The 15,272-nt window shown below is 40.6% G+C and overlaps 1 protein-coding gene across 1 annotated transcript; it reads left to right on the forward strand.

Annotated features, from left to right (window-relative positions):
- The first annotated feature begins 168 nt into the window (after positions 1 to 168).
- Positions 169 to 7,049, forward strand: hsp90ab1 (heat shock protein 90, alpha (cytosolic), class B member 1). Its single transcript, XM_069683714.1, has 12 exons — positions 169 to 275; positions 1,338 to 1,481; positions 1,669 to 1,875; positions 2,492 to 2,651; positions 3,056 to 3,189; positions 3,279 to 3,584; positions 3,674 to 3,839; positions 3,973 to 4,163; positions 4,933 to 5,080; positions 5,216 to 5,484; positions 6,079 to 6,412; positions 6,498 to 7,049. Exons 2-12 carry the CDS (start codon positions 1,338 to 1,340, stop codon positions 6,614 to 6,616), a joined length of 2,178 nt encoding a protein of 725 aa, XP_069539815.1. The 5' UTR covers positions 169 to 275; the 3' UTR covers positions 6,617 to 7,049.
- The last annotated feature ends 8,223 nt before the right edge of the window (positions 7,050 to 15,272 follow it).

The raw sequence follows: 15,272 nt of genomic DNA on the forward strand, positions 1-15,272 counted from the left end.
TTGCACTTTCAAACATTCATTTCATTACTGATGATAAGTCCGCATATTGAAACAATCTTTTTTCCCCTGTCATTTCTGTGACTGTCTTTCACCCACAGGCTGGTACTAGTGGTAGATGGTGCACCGCGGATGGATACGGCAGCACACTGAAGCGAGTGTGTATAAAGATTCCGGTCTATTAAAAGGAAGTCCCTTTCCATTTCCCTGCGTCAGAGAGCAGAAGGGATAATATATTGGTTGCATTTTATTCAAGAAAAGTCAACGGAATTAACAAGGTAGGTACACGAATATTTTGGTCACATATGAAAGACATTATCCTCCTTTCATTTTTCGCTTAAGCTAACACAATGAGCTATGAATGGATGTATCCACGATGAGAGCTAGTGAGTCACGACGACAACCTTAGCATCATAACTGTCTCGTGGGCTACAGTTAGCATATAAACGTTGTAACATGTGTTGCATGCCTGTTATATCATGTCAAATCTTTAAACTGAGAAATTTTAGTGTACCGAGAATTTTCGATCGTGGGTTGTGGAAATGCGGCAGTATGCCGCACTGCTAGGCCTGGATCTGGTTGCACCAAGGCAGGTGTGGTGAAGATGACAACGCTGACTGGGCTTATTAAACTGAGCTAGCCGTATTGAAAATACACCCTCGAACCGGCTGGGCCACATCCTAGGACAGGACCCTCATGTCACCTTCAAAACCTATAATGCTCCGTCTTGTTTTCGCGTTTATGAAACGGTTGGTTTAGCAGAACTAGTTTCAGTTATTGGCACCGGTCATCCGTTATAACTATTATGTAAGAAACAAAATAATCTAATCGGTTAATCTGAAATACATGTAGTTTCGGGTTTATGTAGTATGCTATCTTGGAATAAGATATGGCCCATATCATAATGCTGCTCTATGGTAACATCACCGTCACCTTGTAGTTTTTAACGATACACTAATTAACGTTTTAGCAACACTTGAACGTAAAGTGACGTATTTCCGAACGTAATCATCATTTTCGGCTCCAGTCGTTCCTAAGCACGTGTTTGCGGAGTCCATTGTCTGTCAGTCGACGCCATGTTGGTTAACGGCCACTTCCGCCGATGTTGGAAATATGATGGAAGCCGTCCAATTTGCGAAACCGGCTTCTGGTTATGATCCAACTATGTTACCGTTTTACATTTAATGAAACCGAAAGCTCTTTGAACAAATTTTTTTTTTTTTTTTTTTCTTTCTGTTGAGTCATTGTGTTTTCTTTGATTTATTAAATTAAAACGCATTGTGTTTGCTATACAACTGAAGTCACCTTGAAAAAATATAACATGATTTCGTTTTGTGCAGATGCCTGAAGAAATGCACCAAGAGGAGGAGGCTGAGACCTTTGCCTTCCAGGCAGAGATCGCTCAGCTGATGTCCCTGATTATCAACACCTTCTATTCCAACAAAGAGATCTTCCTTAGGGAGTTGATCTCCAACGCCTCTGATGTAAGTCTGCAGCAGTTTCCCATAATTTCCTCATACTACAGTATACATTAGCTATATTCTTTTAATTGTATAATGTTATAATATGGCATTTATTGATCCCAGCTGAAGTTGTAATAATTCTCATAATTCATATGCTGTCATTTTGGTACCACCAGTGTAATTATGTGTCCTTTACGTGTTTTCAAAGGCTTTGGATAAAATTCGTTATGAAAGCCTGACTGAACCAACCAAGCTGGACAGTGGCAAGGATCTGAAAATTGACATCATCCCCAACAAAGCTGACCGCACCCTGACCCTCATTGACACCGGAATCGGCATGACCAAAGCTGACCTGATCAACAACCTGGGTACCATCGCCAAGTCTGGCACTAAGGCCTTCATGGAGGCCCTGCAGGTACGACAGTGAAACACAACCTCGTGCAGCATATTGAACATTGGAGCAAATGGCACATCACAAGACAAGATTGTACTGTTGCAGTCTTAAACTGCACCAAGAAAATGCTGCTAATAATTAGTCTTTTATACACTTTTTAAATGTTATTTAAAAATGTGTTTAGAAATATCACCTGCAGCCTTCTTAGCATACCTTATTTTCATGCTGTGAGGCAATCTGCTACAGTTGAAACTACAATAAAACCTGTGATTGTCAGCGGCAGGGTGTAATTGGACAAGGTCTGTCATTTTTACAGCTGAAGGCAGTTGCCAGCACAGGCATACAAAAAATGGAAGCTGCTACATGTTTATTTGGGCAGGATAGATAAGCCCACCATGGTGTCATTCATGCTGATCTGTAGTGGCTGGATGTTTTTAAGGGGGAGCATACTGAACACTGAGGTGATTTGTACAAAATGAAGTAAAATTCAGTTAAAAGTATCAGATACTGACATCTGTTTTATCAATACCAATCCATTAAGATGCCTTGACTGGCTAGTTGCAGCTCTAGATGATATACTTTAAACATACTGAATTTGACTGCTGTATCCTAAAGTAATACATTGTTTTCCCTCTAGGCTGGAGCTGACATTTCCATGATTGGTCAGTTCGGTGTGGGTTTCTACTCTGCCTACCTCGTTGCTGAGAAGGTGGTTGTCATCACCAAACACAACGATGATGAGCAGTACGCCTGGGAGTCCTCTGCTGGAGGTTCCTTCACAGTCAAGGTCGACAGCGGTAAGTTTCCTGGCATCGTTACAGAATCGATTAGTCGAGTTCACATGGCACCCTTGACATAATCTATTTGCACCACGTATTTATTAATGCAGTTTTCATAGGATTAAAACATCCTAGAGCCATATTCACACCTTGTCCATTGACAATATTCAGCTAGTTGGCGACACTGTTTTTTAGAGACCTGAAAGAATTATGGAAAAGTTTGTTTTTTTATAACAGTGGAATTATGTTAATTTGCTGTTTAACTCTTAAAGCTTAGAATGACTCTGTATTCTGTTAACGCCAGAGAAGGGCTGTGCACATTGTGAACAAACAGTACAAAAAACCTTCATGACTTCATAAGTCCCGAACATGACATTTCCTTTGGACAAAGTGTACTCATTGCTGTACTATTATGGTCACAGGTGAGCCCATTGGCCGTGGAACAAAGATCATCCTGCACCTGAAGGAGGACCAGACGGAGTACATCGAGGAGAAGAGGGTCAAGGAAATTGTCAAGAAGCACTCTCAGTTCATCGGCTACCCCATCACCCTGTTTGTAAGTATTGAATTTGCACCCTTTATTTTAGCTAGTTAAAAACAGCTTGCGAGCCAGTGAGTTAACCTCTTTTTGTTTTTGATGTGCAGGTGGAGAAGGAGCGCGACAAGGAGATCAGCGACGACGAGGCAGAGGAGGAAAAAGCAGAGAAGGAGGAGAAGGAAGACGGTGAGGAGAAGCCAAAGATTGAGGACGTGGGCTCAGACGATGAGGAGGACTCCAAAGACAAGGACAAGAAGAAGACAAAGAAGATCAAGGAGAAGTACATCGACCAGGAGGAGCTGAACAAGACCAAGCCCATCTGGACCAGGAACCCCGATGACATCACAAACGAGGAGTACGGCGAGTTCTACAAGAGTCTGACCAACGACTGGGAGGATCACCTGGCTGTCAAGGTAAACACTGCAATGTAATAACTGTTGCAGGTTTGGTCGTGTCCACCAGAATATCACTTTAAAATAAAATTATTTTCCTCCTTTTACAGCACTTCTCGGTGGAGGGCCAGCTCGAGTTCCGTGCCCTGCTCTTCATCCCCCGCCGTGCACCCTTTGACCTCTTTGAGAACAAGAAAAAGAAGAACAACATCAAGCTGTACGTCAGGAGAGTCTTTATCATGGACAACTGTGAAGAGCTCATCCCAGAGTACCTGAGTAAGTAACAAAACTTAGCCCTGCACTCACTGTTGCATCACCTACACTAAGCTGATTCAATGGATGGCTACAAAGGCTGATGGAAAGCCTCGGCTGGTTTCCTAATGGAGATGATTTTTATCCCCACCTCCAGACTTTGTCCGCGGCGTGGTCGACTCCGAGGACCTTCCCCTCAACATCTCCAGAGAAATGCTGCAGCAGAGCAAGATCCTTAAGGTCATCCGCAAGAACATCGTCAAGAAGTGTCTCGAGCTGTTCGCCGAGCTGGCAGAGGACAAGGAGAACTACAAGAAGTTCTACGAAGGTTTCTCCAAGAACATCAAGGTATCTAAATATAAACCTGCCCATTGCTGCCTTAATTAAGAACAGATGACATTTTCAAATGGTTTTTAACAAAGGCTCCTCTTCATAATGCACTCCTATGGCTTCAGTGCATCTCCATGGATCCATAAGGTTCACCTTCCTTCTTTAATGTAGCAGTTGTAGTCCTAGCTCCTTTTATCTGCCAGATATTTTTAAAACGCGCTACATAGCTGACGGATAGTTGTAGTCTTGGTGTATTCTCAACCATTTAGACCATCACACAGTGGTGCATTGCTTAGTTAAGTGTTCTTAATTCTTTTGCACACTCTGGTCCAGTGCTTACATGCTGTAGACTAGTCAATTAGTGCTGTAGATCAGTTACTGTAATGTTGGTACATGAGTAACTAAATGCCAAGACTTTATCCACACATTAGGAGTCTGGCACCTGGTCACCAAGTCAGGTTTTTAACTTGAATCTAACTTCGGTCGCATCTGTTTTTTGAGACCTACAACACAGGTTAAAGTAAGACAGATGCATGTTTAGCTTTATTTGTTGAGCCTAACTGTAGTTGTCCTGGATTAATGCTTAACTTGGGTTATCAATCCCACTATAAGCCTATTCACTTGGCAGACATGGCCTTTCTGATTGACAATCACGTTATTATAACGGTTGTATTCACATTGCATCCAAAATTAAGAAGCTATCCATTAGGTGTTGCTAGGTATTGTACTCTGGTGTAGGCAACTTGTGTACGAGCTGTAGTGTAATCACAATTCCTCCTGTCTGTAGCTGGGCATCCATGAGGACTCTCAAAACCGCAAGAAGCTGTCTGAGCTGCTGCGCTACCACAGCTCTCAGTCCGGAGACGAGACCACCTCCCTCACAGAGTACCTGACCCGCATGAAGGAGAACCAGAAGTCCATCTACTACATCACTGGTTAGTTTCTCTTTGAAAAGCTGTTTTTTATCAGATGCCTTTTTTTTGTCCTTAAAATGATATTATGGAAATTGATTAATAGAACTATTAGATCTGTAATGATAACATGATGAACATGATGATTTCCTACTTTAGGTGAGAGCAAGGACCAGGTGGCCAACTCCGCCTTCGTCGAGCGCGTCCGCAAGCGTGGCTTCGAGGTCCTGTACATGACAGAGCCCATTGACGAGTACTGCGTCCAGCAGCTGAAGGAGTTTGATGGCAAGAGCCTGGTCTCTGTCACCAAAGAGGGTCTGGAGCTGCCAGAGGATGAGGAGGAGAAGAAAAAGATGGAGGAGGATAAGGCCAAGTTCGAGAGCCTCTGCAAGCTCATGAAGGAGATCCTCGACAAGAAAGTGGAGAAGGTCAGTGATCCTAATGAGCTAAGCATTATATTAACCCCAGTTTCCCTTTGTACAGTAGGGTTTAAGGTTCTTGCAGACTAGTTGATGGTTTTTTTGTTTGGTAACAGGTGTCCTAAGTGGTCCTAAGTTGTATCCTGGTGAGTTTTCCACAGCTGAAGGAGGCCTGACAGTCTTGCGTGTGTCCTGAATGAGTTTTTTGATTGACAAATGTGTTTTTGATGTGCGGTTCTTCTCAAATGACTGAAGATAAAAGAACAGAATTGTTAATGTAACTTCTGAGTGTGCTCTAACAGATGCCCGTTTAACTTGTTCAATTTGTTTTAACATGATGTGAAACTAATATTTTAATCAAAAGGTATAAACATTTATGTTGTGATACAGTTGGTCTACAATGACAAGACAGTGTAGGTGTTGATATGGTAAACATTTGCCTTGGATATGCCAGTGTGCTGAGCACTTACTTCTAACAAGACTGTTCTGCATGCTTTATTAACATGACTTTTAAAATGTTTTTCGCCTGCTGTTGGACACCGCATTCTGATTTTATTAATCGCTTTTAAGTCTAAACATCCTCTGTTTGGCTGTCTCACCCAGGTGACAGTGTCCAACAGACTGGTGTCTTCACCCTGCTGCATTGTCACGAGCACTTACGGCTGGACGGCCAACATGGAGAGAATCATGAAGGCCCAGGCACTCAGGGACAACTCCACCATGGGCTACATGATGGCCAAGAAACACCTGGAGATCAACCCAGACCACCCCATCGTGGAGACTCTCAGGCAGAAGGCCGACGCAGACAAGAACGACAAGGCTGTGAAGGACCTCGTTATCCTGCTGTTCGAGACCGCCCTGCTGTCCTCAGGCTTCTCCCTGGACGACCCACAGACCCACTCCAACCGCATCTACAGAATGATCAAGCTCGGCCTGGGTGAGGAAACGCTGAAGATCAATATTAGCAGTTTTTTATCTGTTACTTGTGTTGATCCCGAACTAATAATCCTTTGTGTTTCTAGGTATCGACGATGACGAAGTCCCCACAGAGGAGGCCACCTCTTCATCCGTCCCAGATGAGATTCCTCCCCTAGAAGGCGACGGTGAGGACGATGCTTCACGCATGGAGGAAGTCGATTAAACCAATCTCCCAGATTTCTAACACTTTAGCCTCACTTTTCAATTGTTCATCCTTAAAACTGCAGTAACTGCAAAACAAATAGTCATTCATGTTGTGTGGTGGACCAGTGTTGCTCTTGTCTCCAGAGCATTACTCTGCAAGACCCCCTTTTTAAGAAAAGCAGTTTTGGTTTTTGCGTTCATGGTGACAGCACATATGTTTTAAAGAGTACCCTGTTGCACTGAGTTTTAAATGTTGGAGCGGTAAATGTGTGAACATGGGAATGGTACATTCCATTATCAGATCAGGTCTGGTGGAGGGTTTGTGGAAGATTCTGCTCATGTGCAACACTGCACGCTGCATGGAGAGAGGACTGTAAGATTCCTTTGCCTGAGTCCAGGCTTGTCTGTATTCCAAGTCTTGTTTTGCAAAAAATTAAAGATGTAATACCTTATGTCCCGTCTTTGTTGCCTTTGTCACTTGAGTCAAGTACTTTTAATATCTAAATGGCATTTTAGTGAAAAATGTAAAGGTGGAGCAGACTTTGTCAATGCTATCCAACATTTTGGATGTTGATGACTTGATAGTTTAACTGTTCCTTCAGTTGACCACTAGGTGGCAGACATGCTCCATAAATCAGGAAGTTGTAGCAGCATTCACAGGCAGGGTCTTCACATAAATACCCCAGCATTTCTTTCCCGTTTCCTTGAAATGCTGCAACTTTTTTAGTCATTTCTAAAGCTGCCCATTTGTTTCTATCATACTGATGTCTGGTCTTTGAAACCAGACAGGGAAACATTGACGTTTTCTATGTCCTCAGATATATTGTTCACAACACATTAAGTTTACCATCGGAGTATAAAAACAACTTATTTCACATTCAAGAAGCTAAAATGAGAACTTAGACTGAGGGAGATATAAGCCAGCAGTTGCATGAAACCAGTGTACTTCATGAGCTGTTTTTAGTTACAAGGTTTAATAAATCTGATACTGACTGTAGTGTTCCTCTTTATACCAAAAATATTTTGCACTGGTCAGGGGATACTTGGCTGAAAAATATTTTTTAAAAAGGGCACACTGTTTGAGAACCACTACCCTTACCTAAAAGACCTTCACATTGTCTTAAATCCTTACAAAGCAGATCCTCAGCTGCTAAACCATGCCTTGTGCTGAGGCTTAACTAGGACCCTCTGTTTCAGCAGTTTAATCTAATGCAGAACCGAAATAAGAGGTTTTTGTTGCATCAGAAATTTTGTGTCATGCAAACCATTATACAAATTGTGACATGTCTTATCTGTCATCTGGAAATGTGGAAATAGTCTTTCACAAATGGGGTATCGCTGATTGTTAAATTCAGCAGAATGGAAAACGAATACAAGTGTTGCCAGTAACATGTTACTAAAGCCACATGTGGACAGAATTTAAAATGAATAATATACCAGAGTTTCTTGAAAGAGTGAGGCATCCTAAGCCGATCTCTTTGGGGGAAACGTCTTGTATGTAGTTTTCCTGGAAGTCATGTGTTTTGTAAAACTGAGGGGGCGGCAGCAGCAGCAGCAGCTTTTCTGCTCTCATCAGTTTAAAAGTGTGGGTGTGTGTCCTCCACCACACCAAGTACTTACACACACTGTCTCCATTCAAAGTAATAGTGGGGAACTTCAGCTTTGTCATTCAGAAACAAACAGAACACTATATTAATTTTGTGACACCTTTAACGCCTTAACTTGACCACCTTCTTTGCTGCATCCACCCCCTGTAGAGCACTCACTACGGTATGGAAATTAATGTTAAAATGAGGCTATGACATGTGTTACGACCTTTCTTGGTGCATGTGGAAACTGAAAGTATGTCACTAAGTTGGAAGCACGAAAAAATATTCTTGTTTCAAAGTGTACCCTGAAATTCAAAGTCATAATGATGGGATTAAAAAATCATTAGCATTTATCCTATCTTATCATTTTGACTATATCTAATGTTGATTTTTTTTCCCATCTCTAACTTGTGTCCTTTTATCGCAATATTTTTACGTTTTGTCTCAAAATAATGACTTTTAATCTCATAATGACTTTTACTTTAAATCTTATAATTACGCCATTTTATTTCAATCAAATCAATCAATCAAATTGTATTTGTATAGCGCCAAATCATAACCAGGGTTATCTCGAGACACTTTACAAAAAGAGCAGGTCTAGACCGACTCTTTGTTAAGTTATTTAAAGAGGCCCAACATGAATCCACCATGAGTAGCACTTAGCAATTCGGCACATTGGCAAGGAAAAACTTCCTTTTAACAGGCAGAAACCTCGAGCAGAACCAGACTCATGTTGAACAGCCATCTGCCTCGACTGGATGGGCCAAAAATGGGATAGAAGGAGATGCAGGATAGAGACAGGCAAAGAGAGCAACAACAACATATGTTCTTGTTACCACAACAACATATGTCCTTGTTACATGAACAACAACAGACACATACTTATGGTTACAATGCCAATAATAGTGGTAGACTCGGGTGAAGATTGGCTAAATAAATAAATAAATAAATAAATTCGCGATTTTATATAGGGTTTTTTTAATCTCATAATTATTACTGTTCTATATTTAATCTTGTGCATTATAACCTTTTATCTCATAACCATGTTTTTTATCACCTAATTTCAACTTTTCATCTCATAAATATGAATTTTTGTCTTTGAACTTTAACATTTTATCCAAGTTTTCTGACTTTATCTCATAAATTTGGTGTTCAAACACATGGTGTTCTTTGTTTTATCTCTAATAATTACTTCTTAATATCAGATTTATGACTTTTTATCTCATGGTTGGGATTTTAATGCCATACGTTTAATTTGAATCTCATAATAGTGACTTAAAAAATGTATAATTATGCTTTTTATCTCATAAAAGGTACTTGTTTCTCTCTTAATTATGATTTTTGTTTTCTCATATTTTTCTCATAGTGGTGTGTTTTTATGTCATATTTTTGACTTATCCTGGAGACTTCCTTTTTTATAACAGCTTAGTTTTTTGTTTTTTTTTAAATGGTGGAAATTGATTCCCGTACCAGTCAAAGTCATCGAGTCATCAAGAGAACCTCATGGGGTTAAGTTACTTCTGTTCTGACTTGCTCGTGTTTTAACAAAAGACTTCCTGTGGAAACATTTGACTTCATGGTGTAAATGTGCTCTCAGCCCACACATGTTGAGTGCATTAATTGTAGGCGGGGTTCCTGGTGTTTCTGTAGCGGGGGTGTAATGTTTGCTTACACTGTCACATTTCTTGTGACCTTTCTGGCCTGTCATCTCTTCTCTGCACGGTGTCAGCAATGAAATGCCTTTAAATGGGCTTTAAATGTGTTTGCTGGAAGACTGCATGCTGTACTTACTGAAAAAAAAGAGTGGCCCAGAGTTGCTGGGTTTAGACTCAGATGTTTCTAGAACAACTTGACCAAAGCGTGTATTAGTCTATAAATGTCTCTTCATATTCATGGTAACTTGGGTGAGTAGATACCATAGTGCCTCAGTGATGATAATGTTCTCCCACTGAGAAGTGCAGTTTTGTTATCAAGGAGGAACCAAGCCGGTGCTAGATGCTGCAACAACACCATCCTGCAGGCCCTTCTGCAAAGAGGTTCGAACTAAGTTTCCATGACATTTGCGATGCAAGATACTAGAGATACCGTAACTACTGCTCATGATCCGAAACTATTTTGTTGTGACACATTAGGCATACGGTTACTTCTCATATTCGACAGCACTTGGTAAATACTAGAGACAGGAACAGGATTAACTCCCACACTGAGTTGGCAGGGAGCACATGACTACGCAAGAGAAATACAACTTTCAATCATGAGGAATAAAATGTATCAACCCTCAAAAACCATAACCTTTATGAATGGGCGTAAGAGAGAGTGGAGAGTTACACATGGTCTGTCACACCGCCCGTGTTCCACGAGTAGTGTGAAGCAATGTGTCGCGGTGGTCTAAAGGTTACAAAGGCCGCTTTGAGGAGCTCAAACTGCTTGTCACAAAATCGAATTAACATCGAATAAACATATTTGGTTTCTTGCATGTGATATAAAAGGATTGATGCCACTACCATGTCTGTACTGTAAAGGTGAAGCTACCACCAGCAGCCAGTTAGCTTAGCTTAGTACAAAGACTGGAAACAGCTAGCCTGGATCTGTACAAAGATAACAAACAAGCCTTTTAGCATCTTTAAAGCTCATTAACTGACACGCTGCATCAATTGTTTAATCTATTCTTAAAAAAGGAAAAAGACAAATTATGTTTTTACAAATGATTATGTGCTAGCCCTCCTGTCGGGTTCGTTACTCCCCTCTTACTTTGGTATGACGAGTCTGTTTTAACTGCTCTCACATTAACACAAAAACCATTAATCATCACCAAATTTTGTCTAATATCTTTTTAAGCTGTAAACAATGTCTGAGACTAGTGTTTAACATGAATAACTGCAGTGAATATACCAAGGATAGACACTGAAAATCCATCAATGTTGTTTTCCATTTCTGAGACATCCTCCTCTATCTCTGGTTCAACTTCAATCTCTTCTTCTTCTGGTTCAAAAAATGTTCAGTCTGAAATGTGTTGTGCTCGTGGGGGAATGTGTGGACGTACATATGGACATAATCTAGTGTTACCCATTCATTTACTTTGGCGGTATTTGACCAGGAACACCACAGGTGTTACAAAGTTGACTAAACTACTCAAATTTCAGTGAAGGTGGTGATCAGTAACAAATGCATAGTGTGGAGGATATCATAGGCCTAGAGGCAATCAAATGTAAAATATTTATGATCGATTGAAGTTGTAAATCGGTCAGATTTGAGCCAAACATGAGAGGAGGGCTAGAACATTTCATGGTCAGGAATCCTTTTAGTAGAGAACAAGACATAAACTGATTTGCAACCAAGTGGAAACATTTCTAACCTTGACCAGAACAAGTCTAGCTTCTTTTCCAGTCTTTGCTAGCTATGTTAGCTAGTCATAGCCTCATATTTAGCATGGGGAGACATGGGAAGTTCAACCAATCTTCTATAACTCTTAGTAAGAAAGAAAATAAGCATAATACCAGAGGCCATGTTTTCTTTTCACCATTGGGGTGCACATATTATGTGGGCGCTGTGAAGGTCAAAATCTTCCTGCATTCTATATGTATGCATGTATTTTTTTTTACCAAAATAAAAGTCTTTGATGGAGGGGGAATGCAAATGCTTCGTGTCCCCAGGGTCCCCAACCTGCTCTTGGAATTTACCTACTTTTGAATGATTTGGTACTTTTCCCCTCTCAGCGAGTGCCCTCGACAAAGACAAAGGCATGAATATTTAGCTGCCCTGAAAGGTTTTAACAGAATACAGAGACTGTTCCGGAAAGCTCCAAAGTGATGCCGGGACTTGCCAAAACACTCATGCTGTCCATAAAGAATTACGATAGAAACAGTCAGCCTGCGTAATCCCTGTAGTCAGAGCAAGAGCCCGGAGTGACTTGCTCGTTGGGGGCTGAAACCAGAGGTCCTCCACAGCTCTGGTTTTTCTTTTGCTTTATTGAAAAGAGGACTGGAGACGTTGACATCATAATGCACTACTCCAAACCAGATGGGTAGTAGGACGTTGTCAAATGAGATGTGCGGGGAAATTCCCCCACTGAGCAGCTGTGAGACTGATAAATGGGGGGGAAATCATTCAGTGCACCTTACAGTCAAAGCTGGTCTTCAATCTGATGTTCAGTAAGTCATCTGGTTTTATGATTCCATGTATATATATTTTCCAGTGAAATAAAATGACGTTGAATTAAATACTTCAAACAATACCCTAACAGAGGGTACAAGATCTAGCTCACCAGATAGAGTTCCAGTGGTGTCTGATTTCATTCTCATTTGGTCCAATACCCAATTTTCCTATTCTAGTACATTTTCTATTACTATTTATTTTCTATTTAATTAAAGCATAAATATTACTGTAATAAAAAACTGTCTTCATTTTACAATTGGAAACTCAAAAGAAGGGTACTTTACCATCTCACCTGATGTAGTGCTTGCCTCGTTCATCAAAAATTCCCACCTCGCTGATCCACTAATTTTCCCTTTCCAGTGCAGACATTCGTCTATTTTATTGCAGCATTTATATTGAGTCATTCATATTTATATTAACAGTAATGTGGAACAGTCTAGATTTTAAAAATGCAAACAATCCTTTAAAAGAGGAGTACATTTAATAGATTAAATTGTATTTTATTTAATAGGAGTAAGACCTGCTTTATCATTTCAAACGACTTGAATTGAACTGAATTGAAAGTAAATCAGATTACATTTAAAGTTGTAATCTGATTACAATTCATAAAAGTAATCTGATTAGAAATACTCGGATTACGCCTCCTGAAGTAATCTGATTACAATTACTAAAATAACAAGTCACAAAGTATACGGATTACAAGTACTCTGATTACAATTCATGAAGTAATCTGATACTGCTGCCTACTCTCCCTACTCTCCCAGAGGCGGTGATTGAATGGGTGTGCGAACTCACCCTTACATACACGGAGCAGGTGAGCCTACTCTCCCTACTCTCTCCCAGAGGCGGGGATCGAACGGGAGCTTAGAGTTTTGACATCATCGTGCTTCTGCATAATTAAATGACTAAATGACTGCAGCATATTTGGAAATAGGTACGGTGGCAGCCGTTGGACTCGAACCGGGGCCTGAACCTGCTGTGTGATACGCAGATCAGGTACTCTCTGATCACCCTCCCATAAGTGGTTCCCTTGGAGTTTTGAAATCATAATGGTTCTTGTATTGTTAAATGACTGTGATATTTGTAAATGGACATGGTTGCACAGGTTGGATTCAAACCGGGGTCTGAACATACCCTTCGATACACGGGTCGGGTACCCTATGCATTGACCTAACCGATCACCTTCCCTTTACTGGTTCGTTTGGAGTGTTGACATCATCCTGGTTCTACATAATTGTATTGTTAAATGATTGTGGCATATTTGGAAAGTGTTGCACAGGTCGGATTCTAACCAGGGTCTGAACATACCCTTCGATACACGGGTCGGGTACCCTATGCATTGACCTAACCGATCACCGTCCCTTTACTGGTTCGTTTGGAGTGTTGACATCATCCTGGTTCTACATAATTGTATTGTTAAATGATTGTGGCATATTTGGAAAGTGTTGCACAGGTCGGATTCTAACCAGGGTCTGAACATACCCTTTGATACACGGGTCGGGGAACCCTATGCATTGAGCTATTTAATCAGCATCCCTTAAGGGGATTGTTTGGAGTTTTCAAATCATAATGGTTCTGCATAATTGGCTCTCCCAGAGGCCGGGATCAACCCAAGATCCACATGTAACCTGAGCGAGATCCTTATCCACTGAGCAAACTGGACACCCTCACTCGAGTGGTTCATTTAGAGTTTTGAAATGATGAAAGTTTTTCAAATACGTTAAGAAGGATGAAGTGGACTGATGTTCCTGCCGAGGCCGGAATCAAACCAGGGTATAAGTGCACCCATTGGTATATGTGGGTGGCTGCTTTATCCTCGAGTGGTTCTTTCAGACTTGTGAAATTATTAGACATTTGCAAATTTGTAATGTTAAATGACTAATAAAAGAGGGAGTTTGACTGATGTACCTGCAGAGGCCAGAATTGAACAAGAGTCTTAAAGCACTCGTTAGTACATGGGACAGCAGCTTTATCCATTGAGCTAACTAGAAGACCATCCTCAACAGGTTAGTTCAGACATTTTAAATTATTAGACATTTGCTAATTATTAATGTTAAATTACACTACTTAAAGGGGGAGTTTGACTGACGTTCCAGCAGAGGCTGGAAGCATACCAGGGTATTAGTGCACTCTGTGGTACAAGGGGCGGCTGCCTTCTCCAACGAGCTAACTTGATGGCCATCCTCAAGGAGTTCGGTCACAGATTTGAAATTATGATAGTTTCGCAAATTTGAAATGTTAAATGATGTTAAAAGTGTACTTTGATTGATGTTCTTGCAGAGGCTGTATGGAACCTGGGTCTGAGTGTATTCTTTGACACACAGGGCTGCTGCCTTATCCATTGAGCTAATGCCCCTCCACTAAGGGCTTGGATCAGTTTTTAATCATTTAATTTAATTATTATACATAGCAGATTTGCAAATGATGGTGATGATGATTTTGGTTCATTTTGAATTTTCAAAAATATTACCTATTATCTTATAATTTTATTGGTAAAGCTCCTGTGAGGAACTTTTGGTTTGTGTTGATTTTGGAGACCCCTGTTGACAAAAGTGCTACGTCCTATCTCTTTGCTGTTCTTCTCCTGTACATGTGGAAGAAGTTTTTTTTTACAAAAAACCTCCTTCTGCTTTCTTTTAAACATTCAAATATACCTCACTGTGAATCTTTGCTGTGGAAAATGTAGGAAAAAAGCTGAGTTGGCAGTGGTTACAGACATTTAAATAACTATAAAGACAGGATGGCTCGTGTTGCTGATGGTCTTGTTTGCTTTTGTAGTCCATATAGAGGCATCAGTATTAATTTCAGTCCATGTCAACAAGTTAAAAACTCCTCACAGGGGCTTTAATTCACATGCTTCTTTTTGGATATATGTCCAACTTTTTCAATTGTACTTTAATTTCATTAGTTTAATGTCATTACCTCCAGCAA

The sequence above is a fragment of the Semicossyphus pulcher genome, unplaced genomic scaffold (genome assembly GCF_022749685.1).
Source record: "Semicossyphus pulcher isolate SPU_LCO1_2020_fin unplaced genomic scaffold, fSemPul1.0.p SCAF_11, whole genome shotgun sequence".
In the NCBI taxonomy this organism is placed as follows: Eukaryota; Metazoa; Chordata; class Actinopteri; order Labriformes; family Labridae; genus Semicossyphus; species Semicossyphus pulcher.

Bases quoted from the DNA above. Each gene is read 5' to 3' on its own strand.
- hsp90ab1 (XM_069683714.1), top strand. From the start codon at position 1,338: ATGCCTGAAGAAATGCACCAAGAGGAGGAGGCTGAGACCTTTGCCTTC. The intron at 3,585-3,673 runs GTAAACACTGCA...CTCCTTTTACAG, and splicing joins AGGATCACCTGGCTGTCAAG to CACTTCTCGGTGGAGGGCCA. The intron at 5,081-5,215 runs GTTAGTTTCTCT...TTCCTACTTTAG, and splicing joins GTCCATCTACTACATCACTG to GTGAGAGCAAGGACCAGGTG.